At 40.5% G+C, this 14117-nt stretch overlaps 2 protein-coding genes across 2 annotated transcripts in view; both read right to left on the bottom strand.

Moving 5' to 3' along the window:
• LOC136558559 (GTP-binding protein 10-like) overlaps positions 1–13113 on the bottom strand; it is a 59819-nt gene extending 46706 nt beyond the window's left edge. Inside the window, exons 1-7 of the mRNA XM_066553094.1 lie at positions 12997–13113; positions 12088–12150; positions 10702–10767; positions 9537–9646; positions 2873–2949; positions 2040–2138; positions 47–196 (exon numbers count right to left, since the gene is read on the bottom strand). Of these exons, the coding sequence (XP_066409191.1) occupies positions 47–196; positions 2040–2138; positions 2873–2949; positions 9537–9646; positions 10702–10767; positions 12088–12150; positions 12997–13113 (682 nt within the window). The remainder of the gene's footprint in view (positions 1–46; positions 197–2039; positions 2139–2872; positions 2950–9536; positions 9647–10701; positions 10768–12087; positions 12151–12996) is intronic.
• A 660-nt stretch (positions 13114–13773) lies between these two features.
• Positions 13774–14117, bottom strand: part of STEAP2 (STEAP2 metalloreductase) — a 24325-nt gene continuing 23981 nt past the window's right edge. Inside the window, exon 5 of the mRNA XM_066553072.1 lies at positions 13774–14117. This exon is cut by the window's right edge and continues 8437 nt beyond it. The gene's annotated coding sequence lies outside the window, so the exon portion shown is untranslated.

The raw sequence follows: 14117 nt of genomic DNA, 5'->3' as shown, positions 1-14117 counted from the left end.
TAAGATCAATGGTAATAAGATTATTGAAAGAACAGTTTGTACTAACCAGAGGTGGAAAGATGCTGGAGAGCTTTAAGTACCCACAACTTCTCAGTAAGTTGATTTTCAACTAATGTTAGTGACAAAACAAGAATTTCTGCTAATCCTCCTATTTCAGCCATCCGGATTTTATAGTTTGGACTTGTTGGCTGGTAACCTGTACATACAGTAGCTTTAATTAAAATGCAGTAAATTGCAGTAAAATTAAATGCAGTAAAACCCCAGAATTTTGATTACTTCATAAACTGTTCATAGTTTTTAAAGAAAGGATTGTAAATCAAGTATCATATTTCAAGCAGTTAAGAAAAACAATCCAATACACAAGAGCTGCTTTTCTTATATCTGAATAGTGCCTATAAAACATCCAACTGACTCACCCTCAAGAAGACTTCAATGCTATAGAAACAAATTACTTGCTTACAATTTAGACAATGAAAGCAAAAGCAAGGCTATAGAAGTGAAAAACTTTCTTCAGTCATCAGAAACCTAGTTCTCTTCAGTAGCCTGTTGACTAGAGAATTATTGCATTCTATCATCATATTACTTAAATAGGTGAATCCAAACGTTGATTTACAAGCTCGACTTTCTAATGTGTCTGTGTTTTTACTTTTGTCCATGCATATGAAATCTGTATTTCATTACTAAATTATGGGGAAGGTGAAGCATTGAGAAAATAAATTCATATTTATGCTTATATTATGATATCTCATGAGAGCAAAGTTTATTTTAAGCAGCTTAAATATATATATGTGTATATATACACACTATATATATATAAAATTTCATAAAGTACAAGATTGATAAATACAGATAATGCGCATGGTGAAATGAGGTTTAACTGAGCACACACTCTGATAGGCTCAAAGTTGATATTACTTTACAGATAAGAGAACTCTGCAGGGTCAGACTTTGGCAAGATGTACATATATGCTTAGAGATGAAATATTTGACTTAAAAAATCAGACTGAAACACATTCTTAATTTCAAGATAACATATCCTATTTTCTAAACTGGATGAAGAAAAACAAAATTGCTCAATAACATTCATTTATCCTGATGGAATTATTTACAGATACAGAACTAAATGCACACATAGCTACGTGCAGGGTTTGAGTCTTGTTTGTAAGGTAAAAACAGATTTGGATGCTTTCCTATTTCTAGAATTTTGAAAGGGTTGTAGTAGCAGCAGCTTCTTTAGGCCTCCTAAAATAGATGAAAACTTATAAAAGGGCACAGGGTTAGTACCCCACTGCAGGAACACAGCAGGGGAGCACAGTGATATCAAGCATGCTCCTTGACCTGCCCTCCTGAGCCACACTGTGGCAATATTCACTTGAGGTTGGCTGCCTATAAAGACAGTGCAGTCTCAGAGCATGGGATGCTGTGCCCCTCTGGGAGGGATCCATGACTAACTTCACCTGACCACAGCCTCTGGCACTATCCTAAGAGTCAAAGGAATTATATAATAGTGGATTCTGATCATGCCTGAGTTCATGCATAGCCTCTTTCTGCAGAGATAAGTCACACCATTTATTCAAACCTATGCTCAAAGGTGTCCATATAATATGAACTCAATCAAACTTAAATGGATTCAGATCTATCCCTCACAACACAAGTGAAAGCAGAGCTGCTTCTCTCCAGGCTACATATAAAAACCTGAAAACTACATTTCCCTTCTTATCTATTCTGATCCTAACTGCTTTTCTTTTCCCCTCCATTATCCATATTTCAGAGATCTTGTATCACTTCACATTTTCTGGATGCTATTTAATGATAATTTTGTAAGTGTAATAATTAATTCCTTGTACATTGATGAACTTATTTCAGATTTAGAATACACACCTCTATAAAAACATGTTAATTATATATTTGCCAATGTTATATATTTAATATATGAGATACAGTAACCATAGTTATAAAGAAAAATTAATCAATAGCTAATTTAAAGAGGCATTTCAAAGTAGTTGGGATCATTAAAAAATAAAAATACCCTGCTTTACCTGAAAGTAGTTTTCCTGGTAGCTCCATATTAAAAAAATTAACAACACTCTTACAGATTTGTATTCTAACCTGAGAGCTTTGCACGCTCATCAAGTAACCTGTCAGAAAGAGAAATAAATGTAATTAACAGACTTTATAATTTTTTAGAAAGTACTCTTAACACAGTATTTTTCTTTTTACAGCACTTAGTATTACCTACAAATTTGTAATTTCATGCAAAGTTTCATTATAAAATATTCAAGAGGCAGAGACTCCCACACTGGAGAGGACAAAGGCATCTTAGAGGAGTAGCCTAAGTTTAATCAAAAAGTTACCTTCTCTGCTTTATGGCTACAGACACTTACAAGGCACTGGATAGTATTCCAGAAGTTGGGGAATTCTGAGGAAAGCTACTAAGCTACTACACTAAGCTGTTGTCATCACTACCATGCCATTAGAAAGTCTTCTAAGAAGATATGATATGAAATTAAGGGAGCATAGAAGCAGGAAGGATACATATTCCTGGCATCCCAGGTTTCAGTGTTTACAGTGACACCCCCATTTCTCAGATCGAAATGAAATGGAACAGGCTAGATACACGTTTACTTCTTCATGTGCACTGATAACATTTTCTCATGTAGCTTTTGATTCTGCAAGCCAATCTTCAGGTTAGCTGCAGAGCAAAGTAAAAACTGTTTCTAATATGAAAAAATACAGAGGATTGAATGAATAATTTAAAGAAATTACCTACATTTACTAAGGAGTAACAATAAATTAAAATCATTCTAATAATACAGTTGATTTTATTGTGGCATAATAATAATTTTATTGTGGCATATCAGGTTACACTCACCCAGTTGTGTAATGGATTGTGAAACTTCAACGGAATAGTTTGCTTCATCAGATGATTTCCTTTTTAGAAATGGTAACCTGCAAAATGAAATTTAAAAATATTACAACAATGTAATAGTTAATGAAGCCACCAGAAAAGTTCAGTAGCTCTTCCCTTCTTCCTTGACAATTTTTTCAGATAAGGACACATTTTCTAGGATGAATGCACTCTTTGCAATGCTGATTCTACTCTGAAAGCTTAATAATCAATAATCTGCAATTACATGTTGGCAATCAGTGGTAAACGTTCATAGATAATATTTTAATAATTCAAATATGATGCAACAAGACATGCTGAACAAACAAATGTCATTTAAATGTGGAAGACTAAATCCTACAACCTAGGCACTATCAGGCTATTACAAAGCTAGGCTATGTACAGACATGTGCAGAGGTGGAAAAAAGAGACCTATCTATGGGCAAGACCTCTTGAAATGGATAAAAGTAAACAAACCCAATAAACTGACTCCAAATAGCACAATAACAAATTTATTTTTAAAAACAGGATATTAATAAATACTCAATAACATATTCAAAATACTCAGATAGACATAAACATTTAAGTGCTAAAAACTGTCTAACAGTAAACATTACAATATTATGCTAAGGTCTCTGCAGTACATACTGTGGAAGCAGCTTTCCAGTAAGTTTACCTCTGTAAACACTGCCAGAGGAAAAGAAAGTAAAGAACAAACAATGGAATAACTGCTGGGAGAGGCACGGGAGGGAGAAACAAGACATTGAAAAAAAGAAAGTGGGAAGAAGACAGGTAAACAGAAGCAGTTACAAAAGAGTGGAATATTTTACTATTTTACTGGAGAAATTAATGCATCTGAAACTGAATCCTAAAAAAAAAAAAATCCCCTAACTCTGGTTTAAAGACTTCTCTGTCATATGAAGCAGTAGTGAATTGTGGTGGAATTTCCATATTACAGAAATTAAAGCAAAACCCAAGGGTGCAATTTTCTAAAATATATTCATTGCAGAAACCATAATTAGTGCTGAACTGCTCTAAAAGAGGAAAAGTCTCACAGATACATTTTACCGACTTTATACACTCATTCTCAGTTTTATCATGCTTCTAGCAAACACCAAAGAAAATTAAACTCCATGGTGTACCTCCTCACTCCCCAATGTGTAGCAGCAAAGAAAAAACAGTACATCTCAGGGTGCTTAGGGAACTAAAAGATTCAGCTGAGAAATTCTGTGTTTAATAAACCTAACAGCTGAGAGGAAGCTATGTAAAAATTTATCTGAATATCTCTTTTACTAGTTTTCTATCTGGTGTTTTTTTTTTTCCTTATTCTCCTGATATGAAATTAAATACAGGAGTATTTAGCTACTAGTATGTAGCTACTAGCATACCATAAATAACTTACTGAATTATTGAGGAGGAGAAAACTACTAATGAGTGCAGATAACACCTAAATTCTATTCTACCGATTACTTAAAATATAGTATTGTTATAAACAAAAAATCTGCCAATTTTTTTTGTGAGAAAAAGGTTACAAAAACTAGAAGGATATCCAATAGCACTAGGACTGGCCAGTAACACCTAAACTTGTAATGAGTGATGTGAAAGTAAAAGGTACCTTGTTGTTCTTCTATCAGATTTTTAAAGTCTATACTTCTTTGCTATATTCTCATGGCTGCAGATCTTCACTGACTCTTCTTGCTGTATGCTGTTCTCCCTCAGGTCAGGGCTCTTCTAAGGCTCTCCCTGACTGACTTACCCACCCCCTTTTATCCCAGTTATCTTCATTGGTCACAGCTGCAGCTCAATTAAGGACATCACAGCTGCAGCTCATCAAGGGTAACTGGGACTTCCGGGGCAAAGCCTCTATACAGATATTTAAATACATTTCTTCTACTATATTTCCCCCTTTTCTTTTACACAAGTTAACAGTTGTACAGATTTTCAAGTACAATACATACATTTCTCTATGACTCACAGGTTATGTTCGACACTCACATTTCTCTATGACTCACAGGCCATGTTCAACACACATAGCTCCTTGCTCAAAGACTATACTCTTTTACAGCTCTCTGACTTAAAGGCTATGTTCTGTCGCAGCTCTTGGCTGCCACAGCTTTCAGCTGTCTCATCTTTTGCTAGCTACTACTGCAGCTCTTGGCTGTTCTGTTGCAGCTCTTGGCTGTTTCATGTTGTTGCAGCTCTTGGCTGTCTTGTCTTCTGCTAACTATCACATCAGGATCACCACTTGTTGTCCTTCTATTAGATTTTTAAAGTCTATACTTCTTTGCTGTATTCTCATGGCTGCAGATCTTCACTGACTCTTCTTGCTGCATGCTGTTCTCCCTCAGGTCAGGGCTCTTCTAAGACTCTCCCTGACTGGCTAACCTGCCCCCTTTTATCTCGGTCATCTTCATTGGTTACAGCTGCAGCTCAATTAAGGACATCGCAGCTGCAGCCCATCAAGGGCAACAGGGACTTCTGGGCCAAAGCCTCTATACACATATTCAAATACATTTCTTCTACTATAGTACCTTATTGTTGTCTTGTTGCATGTGTGAGAGTGAGTCACAAACAAAACCAGGCTACTGTTCCCTGGGCAGGTGGCCAAGGAAGTGTGTGTGAGCTGCAAACCAGACTAATGTTCCCCAGACGTGTGAGGGGGCCATAGCTGTAGAGCGTGAGTGACACACAGACAGCCTCACAGGTGAACGAGCACCGGAGGCAACCAGAGTCAGGGCCCTTCGAAGAAGCCCTAGAGGCCAGCCCCAAGGTGAGGGGGGGCTACAGGCACCCGTGATTTTCTAGCAATAAAGATCCACTTTGTGACGTGAGAGTGTGAAGGAATGTGTGAAAGTGAAGGAGAAATAAAAGTGGGTGAATGTAGACAAATTAAAGTATAAGTAATGTAGATTGTGCATTATAAGTTTTACCACATCTCCTTAGAAGGAAGTGGATTGTGTTGAAAAATAGTGTGAGAAAAAAATTTGTTTTAAGTGTAAGGGGTTGAAAGGAAAGTAGTATTTAAGCTGTTAGTGAAAGTAAGAAACAGAGGCAAGAGATGAATAGATAAGATCTTGAAAAATAGAACAGAAAACCAGTAAGTTTAATACACAGAAAAATAGGAGAAAAAAGCACTTTAAGAGTTAAGTTAGCGAACAGAAATACAACTCCCTGCAAGATACAGAGTATGCAGGAGTTGATGAGAGAAACATGCAGCTATGGAAAAAGAGAAATTAACCAATTATACATTAACCGAAGAAACTGAGTTTTGATAGAATCATAAAATAGCAGACCATTAATGCTTATATTTGAAAGCCTGTTTCAGGTACTCCTCATCACTAATTCGACTGTGAAGACCAAAAGAAAAGTGTTGGACCCACATCACTCTCACCCCCTGGCATTGGACCAGGATTCAACATCAGTTTTTCCCCCTGGCATTGGACCGGACTACACACCAGTTAGTCCCTCTGGCATTCTGGCATTGGACAAGACTCCACCCCACTCTCCCTCTGGCATTGGGCCTCTGGCATTGGACCAGACTCCACCCCACTCTCTCTCTGGCATTAGACCAGACTCCATCAGTTTGTCCCTCTGGCATTGGGCCAGAGTCCACACCACTCTCACCCCCAGGTACAGGACCAGATCAGACATCAGCTTCTCCCTCTGGCATTGGACCGGATTCCACATCACTCTCACCTCTGAGCACTGGACAGGATTCAACCACATCACAAGTTAATTCACCCGAGTATACTGTGATAAAAGGATCAAAAGATTTAAAGCTGACTCTCAGAAAGATGAGTCAAAAAGACTGAACTGTATAGGAAAATAATTGGTATCAGAGCCCTAACATAGCTTAAAATGTTTCAGGACAGTTCTGTGTAAAATGAGTTTGTAAAAAGTTTAAGACTGTAAATAACTAATTCTAGTTAAGTTCCCCCACATTGGTTCTAAAGACTCCAGGTTAATCCTCTACAGAGCACTCCCCTAAGAGAGACTAAAATTGGTAGGGAACAGACCAAGAGAAGTTTAACCAGAGGAGCAGGTAGAAGAGACTCTATAGAGCTTGGAAGCTTCTTCTCAGTAAAATTCCCCAAGAGGCCAGGCCGGGTGGGCAGGCTGTGCAAGATGGCCCATACCAGACTCTTGGGAAGGGTAGCAATGATGGCTCTCATTGCTGGTGGTGCTCTGGGAGCCCAGGAGAGCCGTGCAGTGAGTGCTACCAACCCCTCTATGAGGAGGAAGACGTGAGCTCCTTGTCTAGAGTCCACATCAATTCTAACCCTAATTGTGTTAACCTCTCCCAATTGGTCCTTTATCAGAAAAATAAGAGAGTGTATTAGATAGCCCAGAATACTGCCACTTTTAGGCAGCCACTCCTGGGAGAGTGCCCTATAGGAGAAGCCTGGTTGTGCTTTGAATGTGATGCTGCTGAAGCAAGCTCAGTAGATCTAGTCAAAAGAAAAGAAATGGTAAAAACAGTAAGAAAGATGGTTTGTAAGAAGTATTTAGCAGTAAAGAATTCAGCTCCCCAGTAGATCCCAAGAGATTCAAATAAATTAGAGTCTGTTGAAAAAAAAGAAAGAGACAAGTGTACCCACCGTGAAGTATATGAATGTTATGAGTATACTGAAAAAGAGATAAACCCCTTTTAGAAAATGAAATAACTGTGTAAATATTGAGAATGCCCAACTGAAACTAACACATTTCAAGAGAGCCCTAAAAACCTAGTTTTGATCTCTGGTACTACGGCATACACTAAATTGTCAAGAGACTGGTCTGGCAGCTGCACCACTAGAATGATAAAACCAGCTTTCCTCTTATTACCCAAAGAAACTAGATCAAGTTTAGGAGTTCCTATATACAAAGATTTAAGAGAAACCAAACAGAAGAGGCAAAGTGCAATAGAAATTGAGAAAATCCAAAGTTGTAAAAGCCAAGTTCAGACCCCAATATCTATGTTAAACAGAATCATCAGGCTCCAAGCAGTATTAGAGATAAAGAGTGCAATTATTAAAAACATTTCAAATGAAATTAAAAAATTAGCATGTGTAAATAACCAAGAACAAACTCCTACACTTGATTCCAGTTGGTGAAATAACCTACAGATTTTCAAAAAAATATGTATGAGAAAAAGTAGGTTTGCTCACTGTGTGTATACTTGGAAGATTGCTCTTTTTACTATGCTTATTTCCCTGTTTTATTAAAATAGTAGGATTGGCCGTGCAGACCAACCTAAAGATCTCAAAAAATTCTACCTGAAGAAACCAAGAAAGGTAACAAAGTTAAGTAACCATGATTACCAGAGTGCTCAAGAAATTTATAATCAATACAAAAAAAAATTAAATATGAAGCTCATGAGTCAAAAATTGCAAGTTGATGCGAGCTTGAATTTAAGCTTGATCAAAGAAAAAGAAGGGGGACTGTTATAAACAAAAAATTTGCCAATTTTTTTTGTGAGAAAAAGGTTACAAAAACTAGTCAGACCACTATTGCTGCTAAAGCACTACCTGTTTCTTATGACAATTACAAGTCACTGTCGTTAATGGTTTTTTTGTATCAGTAAAGGCCGTGGCTAGGGCTAAGTTAATGGCTCTTCCCCAAGACAGTGAGAGAGGGGACATCCCCAGACAGTGAAAAGACAAGACTTGGGAGGGGGGGCATGCAAAATAACCTCAGGACCTGCATGCCATGAGAAGCTGCTACTCCAAACTTACTGAAAAGACCCCCAAACCAACGAGCCAATATAGAGTTGAGAAACTGGAGTGATGTCTGGACGTGAGGAGCGGAGTGCTGAGCCTTCAGAGATGCTGGCGGCCTTCGTTACCCCTCACCCTGACCGCGAAAATCCTCTCGGACCGGCACAGGGAGAGAGTGAAGCCCCAGAGATCAATATCTCAGTCACGCCCAAACAGCCCCGCCGAGGACTGGACCTCCAGCTCTGCCCCCAGTGGACAAAGCTGCAAATATATTCTCCTCCTGCGAGTCACCCTGGGAGACACGACGGAGACTGCAGACCCGTCGAGCTTCCCAACCTTGAGCTGATCACGTTTAATAAAGGCATTAAAAGGAGAAAAAGTCTCCTGCCCTGTTCATTTCAGGATGACAACAAAGATGTCCAGAAATTCATGCAATACATTTTTAAAGTATATATAAGTCCTAAGTCCTGTTGACGTTCATTCTCTCCTGTAATATGGCTTGTCATTTTACAATGCTTACCTTCAGGTATTAGAGTGTCTTTGTGTCCCCCTAAGTTTTTAAACTCACTTAAGAGCTTGTCTGAAACAGCAAAACACACTGCAGTATCACTCAGCTGCTGAATCCTTTGAGGCCATCAGTCCCAGATTGACTGGGGCAATAAGAGACCTTGGGGAACCTCACTTCCAAGCAAGCTGGGGCCCAGTGCAACACAGTTCTGAATTATGTAGCATCTAACTGCACAGATGCTGAACTGTTAAAATAGATTCCTCATCCATGTCACCAGAAACTGCACACAAGTAAAAGACAACTGATGAAAAGGAAGGATGGATACCTTGCAGTTACAGGTGCTTTGTAGATAAATGCTGTATGGATATGCCAGTTTCCTTAGAAAATGTATAAACCTGTTAATAAGCAGTATTTAAATCTCTAAAAGAGGGGCTTAGGTACTTACCCAAACAATTTAATAAGTTCACATAAAGGTTCAGTGAAAGCCTCTTGTTCATGCATTTTTTCTGCACACAGGATAAGAATTTCAGTAATTTGTGCAACATCCTTAAGGGGCTTTTAATGTGAAATTAAGGAAATCAGATCATCTGTACCACTATGAATCAGCAGAAAAAGCTGAAAACTGTGCTCATCACTCTTCAAAGACACAGCCAAGAAAAAAGAAGACCAATATTTACAAAGTTAGGTGTTTTAAAAGAAGTATGTGAGTCAATACTTAGGCTTTTCAAAGCAGCCTTACTTTTACATAAGTACAACTTTTGCAAATCTGATTTAGGTGTCGTTTCAGATGAACTTACTGGAAGCTCAGCACTAAATTCCAAAAAATGAAGGATGAAAAGCTTTTACATCACAATGTCAGATTTACCTATTTAAATTTTGAGACAGCCTTGTGATATTTAAATTGTTTTCTCCTCTAGTCCCAAGTGACTAACTGAAATTTGAAAATCTGGACCCAAATACATATGGAGATTATTTAATTTAAGGGTAGAGGCACAAAATCAAAGCTGAATTGATACTAAGAAGTTAATACCAATCTACTGACTCACAGAAACTGCCTTGAAGTACAGAACTCAGTTGTAATGTGATGCCTTAAATCACTGTGCAGTTATCTGAACTGTATGAAATTAATAACATTTTTCCACATACCAACACCCTCCTTAGTACTTCTCATTATTGGAACCTTTCAGTTTGTACTGTAAATATGAAAAAAGATTTCAGATAAATTAGTCTGATTTCATCTTTCTTTAAAATGTCTCCTTACTGGAAGTCTATTTTATCTTGCTATTTTATCTGCTGTTTTTTAAGTAGTGGCAATTTTTATGTTTTTCTATTCTGAGTTTAAAGTACACCAGGTACATTTTGGACACTTTCAGCCACTGTACAGGTAAGAACCTTCTATTGAATTTTGTGACAAATGAATCTAATATCCAAAAGTCTTGTCAACCTGCCAACCTTGGCTGTGTGCACACAAGGAGGTCAGTGATGAGAATGTATATCCCTATTCTCCACAGGGAAGCACAGTACAGCATCAAATACTTTACTGAAAAGTCAGGCTATTACCATACATAAAACACCATGACTTTAGAATTCTAAAGTGGCAAAAAGGATACAAATCCATTTTCAAAATGCTTGACTACCTTCTTCAGAGTTTTCAGCTGCTCTTTTTCCAAATCTTTCTTGAATAAAAGAATGAAAAACAGGTTTTAATTGCAGTTTGCCCAAGAGCCTTAAATGATTATGTTTATGCCCTTTTAAGTTTAAATGAAAGTGGAAACCAGATTTGAAAGTTTACAAGATGCAACAAAATTCTCAAAGTGCTTTGAAACAGGATTAACTCCATGATGAATCCTCATTTCTAAGTATGAAGTCTGTTCTCTTGTAACTGAAGAGGCTTTCAAAAACTCCTGTTCAAACGTGTTGACTCTTTCTCTTAAATTCTTTGTGATTCTTTATAAAGCAGCTAAGAAAACCAAACCTATGTTACACACAACACAAATGTGTAAGCATGTAGATCTAGGTGGCTTAGAGTGCTCTGCACCTCTAGGAAACAGCCTTCAAATTCAAAGCTGAAAACAACTGAAGTGAGGATATGTCAGACTGTGTCAGTGATGTGCAGCTTTCATTTCAGCTCTCTTGAGCACCTACAACTTGAGGCAGGCCAGAATCCTACAGGCATTTTATTATATCTACGTATCATATCTACAGAAGCAGTAAACAATAACATCTGGCAGTTTTCCTTCAGTCAGTAAGTTTATTATATCAGCTCTGTATTAAAAAAGGGGAAGAGGGGAAGATATAACTACTTCTCTGAGGGGCATTAATCTAAAATGTGCTAGTTTAATCAGGTCCTTTTTTAAAAGCATAAATTATCCATATTTTTGATCAAAATTATTTGATGGCTTAGTGAATTTAATCTGCCAAATCATCTTGTGGAGACTAAAAATCATCTGTGAAAGCCCATGAGAGATGATGCTTTTCCTGTGTGTGCAGGTAGTTGTATTTATTCTTCAACATTGACCTTTGTATATTTCACCTGCATTTAAAATCATCTCCCTGGAGAACTGTTAGCAGTTAACTTGGAAAATTACATGAATTCATGGCATACTTTCAATAAGGTTCTATGTACACCCATTTTCCAGTTGTAGGTTTCAGTACTCTAAAATTCTCAAATATGCTAGAAATTCTGCATGTCTGGTTTTTGAATGCTCATGCCTTTGTCTTTTTTTAAGTTCCTGTGTGATCTTCTCTTTCCCTATGTATTTTTTAAATATAAATCCATAACTGACAAAATTTTTAAAAATAACAATTATCATCTTTAGAAGCATTCAAATACCAGAAGATATACCCATCTTTCTGCTCTGTAGCTCCAGCCACCTGTGTTGGGTATAATAAACCCATCTGAGTTTATTCAGGGTGGGTGCTAACTGTATAAAAAATTTGTCAAAACCCCATTACCACCTGTGTAACAGAGGCAGCAAGGTACCAGGGTTACTTACTGAGCCCGAATCTCCGAGTAGTGCGATGAGGTGATCCAAATCCACTGACCTCGACTGTGTATCCTGAAAAAGCAACACTTTTAACCTTTTTTCTTTTAAACTGATTTTTAAATTTTGTTTTTAAGGCGTTTAAAATGTGAAATAGCCGTGTTAAACCAACATGAATTTACTCAGGGATGGGTAAATTCAAGCACACATCGGGGTTTGTTCTCAGCGTGAGAAAGGCAGCAGGGAAGGGCAGGGCAGGGCACAGGACAGGGCACAGGACAGGGCACAGTGCAAGGCAGGGCACAGGGCAGGGCACCCTGCAAGGCAGGGCACAGGGCACGGCAGGGCACAGGGCACGGCAGGGCAGGCACAGGGCAGGGCACAGGGCACGGCAGGGCACAGGGCAGGGCACAGGACAGGGCACAGTGCAAGGCAGGGCACAGGGCACGGCAGGGCAGGCACAGGGCAGGGCACAGGGCACGGCAGGGCAGGCAGAGGGCAGGGCACAGGGCACAGGGCAGGGCCGGGCACAGGGCACGGCAGGGCACAGGGCACAGGGCAGGGCACAGGGCAGGGCACAGGGCAGGGCCGGGCACAGGGCACGGCAGGGCAGGCACAGGGCAGGGCACAGGGCAGGGCACAGGGTAGGGCCGGGGAGGCACAGGGCAGGGCACAGGGCAGGGCAGGGCACAGGGCAGGCGCAGAGCAGGCACAAGGCAGGGCCGGGCAGGGCACAGGGCAGGGCAGGGCACAGGGCACGGCAGGGCAGGCACAGGGCAGGGCACAGGGCAGGGCACAGGGTAGGGCCGGGCTGGGCACAGGGCAGGGCCGGGCAGGCACAGGGTACATGGCAGGGCCGGGCAGGGCAGTGGTCGGGCCAGCACCGGGGCTGGAGGTGCCCCTGCCCGCGGGAGAGCTCACCTGAGCGGCGTCCGCGGCGTTCGAGCGCCTCTCCCCGCCGCTGCGAGAGGGGCCGAGGGCCGGGGAGCGGGAGGCCGCCCGTGGGCCGGGGGGCTCGGCCGCGGCCAGCGAGGCCATGGCGGCTCCGCCGCGGCGGCAGCGCGGCCCGGCCGTTGCCATGGGAGCGGCGCGGTGCCGAGGCCCGGCCCGGCCCGGCCCTTCTGCCGCCTGCCGCTGCTTCAGCTCTCCTCCACCCGGCCAGAAATGGCACTTCGCGGGCTGCTGCCTGTGAACGCGACCTCGGCGAGAAAACCATTCCCCCACCCCGTCTACATGCTGGGCAGGTGGAAGGGAAGAGGCCGGTGGGTCCGTAACAAGTAATCGTTAAAAAAACCCCTCCATGAGATGCCACCACGACAAACTCCAAACAGGAAAGCGCTGCCTGGGGCAGCCTGGCAGCGGGAAAAATGGCAAAAGTAACCTTTTCTGTGCACAGACTGATACAAAAAAGTAATAAAGGCCGGGACAGAAGAGTGAGGAGATGTAGGTATCTTCTACTAGCAAACAGTGAGCAGCTGTTTGAGGTCTAGTTGACAGCTGAGACTCAAAGACAACACAGCGCTCGGTGCGCTCACAGGTACTCTACTGGACCGCTCACTTCAGCTGCCATTCCTGGGATCTGAACACACCTGGGGCAAGTTGCACACACGTCACGTTGGATATGCACATATCCCCAGTCTTTCAGTGCCAACCTCGGTTTTCATTGACAAATAATTAACTACAATGATTCCAAACAAATATTTGAATATGTGAATAAATTTATTAAATGCTAACATATCTGGAGATTTAAACAGCTAGTTTTTATATGAAAATACGTGATTGATAACAATCAAGAAAGACAACTTTATGGCTCCAAATATAACCAACACAGTCCTTATTTTCATTTTTCCCAGCTTACATGCTACACACTCTTCCCATTTCATACTTGCCTTCTGCAAAAATAAGGTGCATCTCATATTTAGTACTCACACACGCTCTAGAGTTCTCGTTTCATCAAAGGGAAAATACACATATTGTGTATTTGTGTATACACAAAAATACCCATGCACTCTCTGCATTTAGTAGAAATTCATCCTGTATGC

Source organism: Molothrus aeneus, chromosome 1, assembly GCF_037042795.1.
Source record: "Molothrus aeneus isolate 106 chromosome 1, BPBGC_Maene_1.0, whole genome shotgun sequence".
Lineage (NCBI taxonomy): Eukaryota > Metazoa > Chordata > Aves > Passeriformes > Icteridae > Molothrus > Molothrus aeneus.
Note: the sequence above shows the minus strand (reverse complement) of the source record. Positions and strands in the feature narration are given on the sequence as shown.